Source organism: Lygodium microphyllum, chromosome 14 (genome assembly GCF_053477565.2).
Source record: "Lygodium microphyllum isolate KBCC chromosome 14, Lygodium_microphyllum_v1.1.10, whole genome shotgun sequence".
In the NCBI taxonomy this organism is placed as follows: Eukaryota; Viridiplantae; Streptophyta; class Polypodiopsida; order Schizaeales; family Lygodiaceae; genus Lygodium; species Lygodium microphyllum.
In genome coordinates, this window is record NC_141148.1 from 36,019,653 (window position 1) to 36,029,396 (window position 9,744).

Here is a 9,744-nt window from a genome sequence, read left to right on the forward strand (position 1 = left end):
TCCTCACTCAAATGGCTATTCCACTTAAAACTCATAGGACATTCGATAAGTTTTAGAGCCAGAGCTAATTGCATGGCCAGAGCTAATTGCATGCTAGGGAAAGAGTGTGTGACTATGGTATGTGAGAGAGATCTTGCTCCCCGGGGTTTTTCACATTTTCTATGACCCAAGTATGGGAGTAGTTCATCAGGACGAGGCATCAGCTGGGCATAAGGGTGGTACAACACGTGCTGACTGTGATTTTCCTATGAACCGAGTGGGGGACTAGCTCTTCAGGACGAGGCAACAGCTAGGCCTAACGGTAGTACAATACAAGCTGACTGTGTTTTCCCTACAAGGTAGAGTTGGATCCTCCAATCGTCCGCGATAATCCGAGATGGGTTGCAGCGATAGATGGTTGGTCATCATAGGATTCATCCAGTTTCTAGATCGAGCACCATACACTTAGCATACACGACCAGCAATCGAACTCAGAGAATATGGGCTGCTATAGAGATGTGGAACACAGCTGGAGTGCTCAGCGAGCAGAATGCTGCCTGCCCAACAGCCACTATCTCTAGAAGTAGGCCGAGGGATGCTTAAGGAGAGTGGCACCCCCAACGAATCCCAAATGCAGGAGATCACCATCACTTAAAGAGTGTCAGTGGCAGATAGAACAAAACAACTGGCATCTGAAGAAGTAATGACCTTAGCAAACCAGTTCTTAGCTGGATTTGGTATGAATAAAGTTGGATCTGGACTTACAGATCTGTCAGACAGGGATGCCTTTCGAGCAATTTGCTGCTTGGATGTTGCTGCAAATATATGGAAGTGACTGGTCTTAGATATGCTCCGCAGAATCTTTGGGGACAATCTTATGCTGATGACACTTAATAATTCTGGAACCTGAACAATCAAACCTTGACAGGGCCATGGACATAGTTTACTTGTTCTTGCTTCTGATGGACTGGGGAGAGTCTTCTCTCATAAGTATCTGTAAAGAGTTGAGTTCATAAAGATCTCCTATTAATCCTTGCATGAATTGCCAACCTTTAGATATATACGCTCTTAAGGATGTGCCAAACACGCACTGATGCAACTCGTGTAAACATTTCGATTTGAGCATTTGAATTTGGATCCACCGAACATGCCTGTTTAGCCTGTTCAAGTCTATAGTGATATTTGTCTCCCTGAGAATTGAAGTTACTTGGCTCAATACTCTAACAGCAATTCCATGCTCTGCTTGCTTATAATATTCCTTGCAAAAGTCCCACTGGACTCCAAAACCTACTAACAGTACCTTTACAAATGGTGAATGAAGCATTGCATAATGAAATGCCTCTGGGTTTCCCACCAATTATGAGATTTTAAACTAGCCAAATCAGCAAAAAGATATGGAAAAATACCATAAACGACAAAAGCAATCTTAAACTTCGATATTTCAGTTTGCAAAGCTGATGAAGCAGAGACGTGATCATAGGTCTGGAAAGGACAGAGCTAGAAGAAGACTGACAGCAGAAATAACAAACATGAAGGGGAAAACCCAAGCAGCTCAATGCAAATGCGATGACTACGATTGATATACTTAACATGTTGACTTCATATAAACATGCAACAATTCAACTTTAGAATTCAAAGTATCCTCTATCAAATAACTGAGCAGACAAGACAACTACAAAAAAAATTCCTCCTAAAGCTTCTTCAGAGTTTATTGAAGAAAATGGCACTATACACACTAGGGAGAAGATGGATTAAATATACACCAACCAATATATCTCGACACTGTCGTGCCATCCTGTGCCCCTCTCATTGTGTCTGCTCTGGTCTCCCTGGAACCAGATCCTCACAGTGTCCTCCTGACAATAAAGCCAGTAAGCTTCCTCTATGTACTCTTCCTCCATGCACTCTCTCTTCAGGTAGAGACAGAGATGACATATTAAAATTTGTGTCATCATTGGTATGAAAGTCCCCTGACTGCATACTATCATCCCTCCTTTGGGAAGCCAGAAAACCTTCTTTTTGCATAGATAAGGGCACTAACACCTGAGGTGGAATCAAGGGACGATTAAACACTGGACTAGAAAATGATGGCTGCATTCTCAAAGTTGGTACTCCAGCTATATCATTCAGTTGAGTTCCAGATGGGACGCACGCCTTCCCTACTTGCATGCTATTCTGCATAGCACCTGGCCAGGTTGTAAATGGAAAACCAGCACCCACTCTACTTATGGGCTGACTCAATTCGCTGAACAGATTGAACTCAGATTCAATAGAAGTTGAACTGATACGGCTTTCGCATATTTTTCCAAACAATTGAGTCACTTCTTGAGTTTGAAAGGCCTTCTCCTCCATGGGGCCAACTTCCCCTTCAGAGGCTCCCCAACTCCCACCAGATTGCATGAATGAGTCAGATCCTACACACTCAGAACCACGATCTGCATGATCATCACTGCTATGGCTACCTTGTTTGCTAGCATCAGTACTTAGCTCGAAATTTTGAGCTTGCTTCTTTGGCCCTAATACTAACCCTCGGAAAAGGCCAGGCCCAATCCCACCAGGTAGGGCATTTCCTATTGTGCCAGCTCCATGCACTCTCCGATCCTGCACAAGGGCACTGTGCGCAGCACAAAGGCCTATCTTCCCTCTTGCAAACCTATCACAAGGGCCTTTGAAAAGGTCACCTAGTTGGTTTTTGAAGAGCTTCCCATACGGAGTATTTTCTTGTCCCCATGTACATCTCTTTCCACCACCATGGGCTTTACAAAAATCAGTGCTGCCCTGTGCACTTTTTATACAATTTTCAAATTTGCAGCGCTTGCCACCTCCATGTCTCACACAGAAATCTGTCCGTCCTCTTGCACTCTTCGTGCATTCTGGCACTGCACATCTCTTACCACCCCCATGGGCAACACAGAAGGAAGTCCCTCCATGCACACTCTTTGTGCATATCCCTCCACCATCAAACATGCATCTTTTTCCGCCTCCGTGGCCCTTGCACAGAGGTGTACTTCCTTCTGCACCCTTATTACATCCTTGAATCATGCACCTCTTCCCACCCCCGTGAGCTTTGCAGAACATTGTGCTTCCTTGGGCCCCCTTTGTACAGTCAGGAAACTGGCAGCGCCTGCCTCCACCATGGGATATGCATAGACCAGAGTAGCCCTCTGCACTTTTTGTGCAACCTTCCTTTTGACAACGTTTCCCTCCACCATGCTTGATGCAAAGACCAGATCGACCTCTTGCAGCCTTAGTACAGCCATCATGACTACACCGCTTACCTCCTCCATGTCCAATGCAGTGATCTGTTTTTCCTTCTGCACTTCTTGTGCAGCCCAAAGTCGTGCATCTCCTGCCCCCTCCATGGGCCTTGCAAAAGATTGCTCTACCTTCCGCCCCTTTGCTGCATCCTGGCTTTTGGCACCCCTTTCCGCCACCGTGGATAATACACAAGCCAGAAGCACCTCTTGAACCCTTCCCACAACCTTTGAACCTACAAGTCTTGGGAGCTCGATCTACTGAACTAGTAGATAAGGAATTGACAGGCGTGCTCTTCAATGGCTTAGGATTTGCAGAACAATCCACCTCAAAAGCTTGGTTCTCTCTCTGACCATCGCAGTTTATGAAACTGTCCAATGTGCGGCCCATAAGCAGAGAGGGTATATAACCCCCTGACTTGATTGATCGGGCAGAGGTAGAGCCTTCATCAACCAGAGGTATATCTGGCTTAGCTTGCTGACACACATCATCATACCCAATAGCACACATTGCATCTGATGATGGATTGTCCAAGTCGGTAACGACGACAGAAGTTCCAGAGGGACCAAGTTGCAGCTGCATTTCAGAATCACTATTCGTGGGAATGCCAGTCATGGAACATGGGCCGCTCTTGAATCCCGCGTTACTCTCATTCTTTCCTTTGAGTAAACAAGGCCAAGGTTGAAGTCCGAGCAGCACATCTGGCTCCACTACAGTAGTATCCCGCACGTTCAAATATGTGCCGGCATCTGAGTTTAACGAGGTTACTGATGACCTTCCTTCGGAAATTGCAGGCATCACAGAGGGATACAACAAACAATCCGAGCTAGGTCCCATTAGACCCAAACCCAAGTCTATGGGGGATCCATCATCCACCATTCCTTTCATGACCATTCCATCTGCAGTCATACTACTAGAGCTTGACAGAGCCAGCATTGGTCCTGAGTCACGGTCAAAAGTCGAGCACGACAAGTCTGTTTTGGTGACAGTGTGGTGGCTAACTCGCTTCCGTTTCAAGCCTTTGGAGGTATTGCAGTTTCCAATATCCGGAACCTGTAATTCTCCTCCCCCCTGTGGCCTGCTCGTCGACACTGCGGTTGCTTGACCTTGTGCCATTGACAGACACGAATCCCCTGATCTCCCCGGGAGGCAATTCACCCTGGCCAGACTTGTCGAAGCAGAGGGACATGATGGGGTTGTCAGAGCTGGCAGGGTCTAAACCAAGGTCTCATGATGTGAGAAAGGAGGGAATGAGAGCCCAAACAAATGGTAAAATTTTGAGTGTGAGGAAGCGAGCTTGAGGGTTGAAGGCAAAGCAATTGGTGATGGATGGATGGATGGATGGACGGAATGAAAGCGAGTGCTTTTGATGATGAAAAGGCCGAAAGCAAGCGCTTGGAAGAGATTCGGATGGAAGGAGAGAATAAAGCAGGGAACCAAATAAAAGGCAAGGGAAGGTTAGCGATGGAGGGAGAGCCGAGATGGTGGCCAGGGAGATGCAATGCCAGATACCTTATAATATAGTGAAAGAATTGGGGGGTGGGGGTGGCACTGGAGGGGAGGGAAGAGATTCCAGGCAAGAGCCTCTTCTTGCGCTCTCGCACACGACCCCACGCGCTCCGTCCTTGGCCCCAGGAAGTCAACGCTCTCTCTCTCTCTCTCTCTCTCTCTCTCTCTCTCTCTCTCAAGCAACAAGGCAGGGCAGCCCATCTCCCCCTCTCAAAACAGGGGAGTCCAGTCTCCCCTGTAAAAACAGAGCAGCCCATCTCCCCCTCCCAAAACAGGGGAGCCCAGTCTCCCCTGTAAAAACAGAGCAGCCCATCTCCCCCTCTCCAAACAGGGCAGCCCGATCTCCCCTGTAAAAAAAACCCACACCTTCCCCTGCAGATTACAGAAACACTGTGAATCATTCCATATTTTCCATATTGTTATTATTTACGCAGATAAGATTAGTAAGCAACAAATATTGCTGTTTCCATCCGGGAGCGCTTGCCGCTCGTAGCCCGAAACCCCCTCTTCCTCCCGCAATTTCTTTTTGTATTTTCTTTTGTTTGGTGCGATGATTTAGTATTTTTTGTGGTCGATGCAATTTCGATAAATTTGCTATTTCGTTAATTGAATATTCGGTTGCTTTCATCACAAGTGCAGCTGATTATGCCACCATATTTTAATTTCAATATTTTCCAAGTGTAAATGATCGTATCACTAGCAAATTAATTACCAGTGGTTTCAAGTGGAAATAATTATATATCACTAATCAGGCAGCCCATGAGCAAAACAAGAGAATCATCATCCCATCCCTTCCTAATTGCACTTGCCCTCTGACACCTCTAGAAGGTGCCATAGCCAACACCCCACTCTATAATGTGACTCTTTGTCAAGTCATGGGCCATCTTCCCCTAAAGTTTAAACAAGCCAGGGGCCATCTTCCTCTAAAGTTTAAACAAGCCATGGGCCATCTTTTATGGTTTCCTAAGCCTCATATTTAGGCTTACGCTAACTTAGACATGCAATAACTTTTATTCTATTCGCCTATTTATAAAGGAAGACGAATTTTGAAGTTTTCTACTTTTGTTGAGTGCAAGACTTTTTTCTTGAAAAGAAAGAAATAAAAATATATTTAAAAATAGACTTTTTTTTAATATTTCCTTTTTTTTTAAATAATCAAGTGGCTACCCTAGTGATAAGCCACCTATGTTATTAATCCACTAACTCAAGTTAATGACTATGTGGAGTGTATAACAAACACTCTCTAAACTTTTGAAATTCGAGGGGTATTTGGAAAAGCTCCACAAAAACAAGGGTATTTTTTAAATAAATGTGTACACACGTGTGTATTAGCTAGATTTTAGCTTTCTATACTACTATATAAGGAGCAATTCTCATTCTATGCATCTCGCTATCAACTTAAGCTTAAGTTACTTTCGATTTCAAAGTCAATCTCAATTTGCATAGAGTATCTTTGTACTCCTTGTGTGAGTTTTTAAATGTGATGGAATAGGAAGGGTCTCCCTTTTTAACCATTATTCTTTCCATCGCCCCTTTGTGTGCCCCAACATGAAAAGAAACATGAAGCACATTACATATAAGAGATTGATGTTGGGGATAAAGATGCATGTGCATACGCTACCATGTATCTACTTCACACACTGTGACCACATGCCTATACATTGCAGGTGGTGGCACCCATAAGTGTCACATTATTCTTTATTCTTTTAGTGACTCTTGAATAAGGGAAGGCCAATCACACATTGTGACTATTAGAAGTCCCATATCTTATGTCTCTCTCTCTTGCTCCCTTGCTCCATTCGCTATAGCTCTTACTTCCTCTTATGTGCTTCCACTCGGAATCTACCTTTTAAGTGGTATCAGAGCATTGCTCATCCTTTGCTTTAGCCTAGATTCAAAGCTTTAGCTCAAGGTTTCATGGTAGCCATTGTTTCTTCCTCTCGAGGTATGCATTGAGTTTTCCCTTCTCTCGGCTTGTTCCAACTTCCTTAACTTGTTGAGGAGCTTCCCAAGGATTAGCTAAGCCTTGTTGAGTACTTATTGAGCTAAAAAGTAGCCACTCTATCCATTTTGAGTGGATACAGAGCATGTTGCAAAAGTCATGGATAACTATGGCAGCTTGACAACACTTTCTTGTTTTGGCCATAACTTTTGCATACCATATCGGAATTATATGTTCTATAGCTAGAAATAAAGAATATGACGAGATATAAAGAGTTGATCTTATGAAGTTTTCAATTCTTTGTTTCACACAAAACAAAATAGGTTTGGTTTGGATAGTAAAGTGTAAATTCTATAATCTATGTTTAATGCTTCGGGGATGCTATTTTGGTACCTGGATAGTATGGTTATGCTTTGGGATGTGACTTGGATATTTAGAGCTTGATTAGCTCAATTTTGTAGAGATTTATTGCTATCATATCAGTTTGGACAACAAGCATACAATAGTTAGGCTTGTGCTTTGAATACCTATTATGCTAGAATCTTATAGATCTGCTTACTAAAATCTCTCAATGGAACATTCTACATTCCTAGAAGATGATAGGTGTAGGATGAGATAACATCTATCCCTCATCCCATTGTACTTTGTCACTTTCTTCTTATTCTCTCCTCACTAGAGACACATTTTCCATTAAGTGGGGGTTGGTTGTAGGTAAAGGTACATGTGCCTACACTGCCCTATATTTACTTCACACATCGTGATTGAACACCTGTACACTACAAGGTGGTAGGGGCCCATCACTATCACTTTATTCATTATTCTTTCAGTGGCTATTGAATAAGGAAGGCCGGTCATACATTTTGACTATTTTGTTCCCACATCTCATATCTCTCTCTTGCTCTCTTGCTCCATCCACCATAGCTCTTGCTTTCACATTTGTGCTTCCACTTAGGCTCTCTCTCTCTCTCTCTCTCTCTCTCTCTCTCTCTCTCTCTCTCTCTCTCTCTCTCTCTCTCTCTCTCTCTCTCTCATTATTAATAATTAATAACATATATATATATAATTTATTAATTAAATATAAAAGTACATATATAATTGATAATTAATTGGTATATTAATAATTAATTACTAATAATTAATTGATTATATTATTGTATCATTGCATATATTATTTATTATACACATAATCAGGTATATTAACGTACAGATAGTTACAATGTATATATTACAATTATCTTTAATTAAAAATACTACATTATGAATAATTATTAATAACAATAATTACTATAATACATTATATCTCAAATTTTATGTATATACATAATATGTAATACATATATAGATTAACCTATTTATTAATCATTATATACATATACATTATACATATTTTATCAACAATTAGTTAATGCATTAATATTTAATTAGTACTTATACTATTGAATTAACATACAATCATATCATATATATCATCATTATTATCTATTTTATATATATATATATATATATATATATATATATATAATTTATATTGATTATTATATATTTTAAAATAATTATATACCAATTAATCTAAATAAAAATTAATGGTAATTAAACATCATAATAATTAATCATTGTTATATAATATAAAAATTAATTATAAATATATGTATTAATTATAGATCAAGTATAATTTATATATTAATAGTTAATAGTTAATAATTAATATATAATTAATTATGTTAGTTTATATCATATGTGTTTTTTTTGTTATTGTTGTTGTTGTTGTGATTGTTATTATATTATTATTAGATATAATAATACAAATGTATTCAATGCCATTTGAATGCACGTTATATAGAGGGTTAACCTAATGTCGACCGCTCACGTAACATCTCTAGTAATCTGTACCATGTCTATTATCAATTGTGGCCAACATCATCATCCTCATCTGTTGCTCCTTATATTACCAATTGTAGGCAGCAAACTTGTGCCTCACTATCATTTTTCCTATTGCATAATCATGGATTATTTTGACATCATAATGATTGAATGGGTTATTGTTCCTCTGATGATAGATAATCATGGATAGCAATTTGTCCCCATAATTTTCTACAAATCCAGATCTTGCTACCCATGTGTATCAACATAATCATCATGTATATGTCATATGTTCAATAAAAACAAAAATTCAACTCTTTTTTTAATAGTGTATGCGTATTTGTGGATTTATTAAGACTCAATATGTACACATTGCAGGTACATGTTGAACCATTTAAATATCATATTGTATCATGTGTCAAATGAAAAAAGAAATTCATCTCTCTCTAGGAGAGAGAGAGAGAGAGAGAGTGTGTGTGTGTGTGTGTGTGTGTGTGTGTGGGTGTGTGTGTGTGTGTGTGTGTGTTCCTCTTATGCCAAATAGGCTTGGGAGCCTTCTAGTTGGTTCAGGATCCCCAAGGCAAAGCTTTAATATATAGAATTGATAGATAAATAGGTGTTTTCTTTTGAAGGATGATATGCTGAGGAAAAGAGGAAATGAGACTCTTTGAAAAGTTATCTCTCTCTCTCTCTCTCTCTCTCTCTCTCTCTCTCTCTCTCTCTCTCTCTCTCTCTCTCTCTCTCTCTCTCTCTCTCTCTCTCTCTCTCTCTCTCTCTCTCTCTCTCTCTCTCTCTTGGAGAGATGAATTTCTTTTCTAATTGAAGATATGAGATGAAATGAAATTATATTGTAATGGTTGAACATATGCATACTAGGGCATTGACATGATAGATGGAAAGGAAGGGATTAAAGGAGCTTCTCTTGACTAAGGACCAAAGAGAGTGGCATGATGGTGGCCCATTATATGGGTCACTAAAGCATTAAAAAGGTATTAAGGGCAATAATTGTCATTAAGGCTCATGCTTGCTATAGTGACACATGGCAAGAGTCCATGCAACACCATGCCCCCAAGAAGAGGCTATCCGAGGATGGTGCAGATGTAGAGATGCTGAAGAGAAAGCCAACCAAGAACAATGACTTGATGGGGATGGATTTTCTTACTACTACTGCTAAGCAACACGAGTTGGATATGACCGAA

General features: G+C 40.6%; 1 protein-coding gene across 1 annotated transcript; it reads right to left on the minus strand.

The window, feature by feature from the left end:
• Positions 1 to 1,603: 1,603 nt before the first annotated feature.
• On the minus strand, positions 1,604 to 5,209 carry LOC148025492 (uncharacterized). The gene has a single exon (XM_087692654.1). It carries the CDS (start codon positions 4,348 to 4,350, stop codon positions 1,786 to 1,788), a length of 2,565 nt encoding a protein of 854 aa, XP_087548780.1. The 5' UTR covers positions 4,351 to 5,209; the 3' UTR covers positions 1,604 to 1,785.
• Positions 5,210 to 9,744: the final 4,535 nt, after the last annotated feature.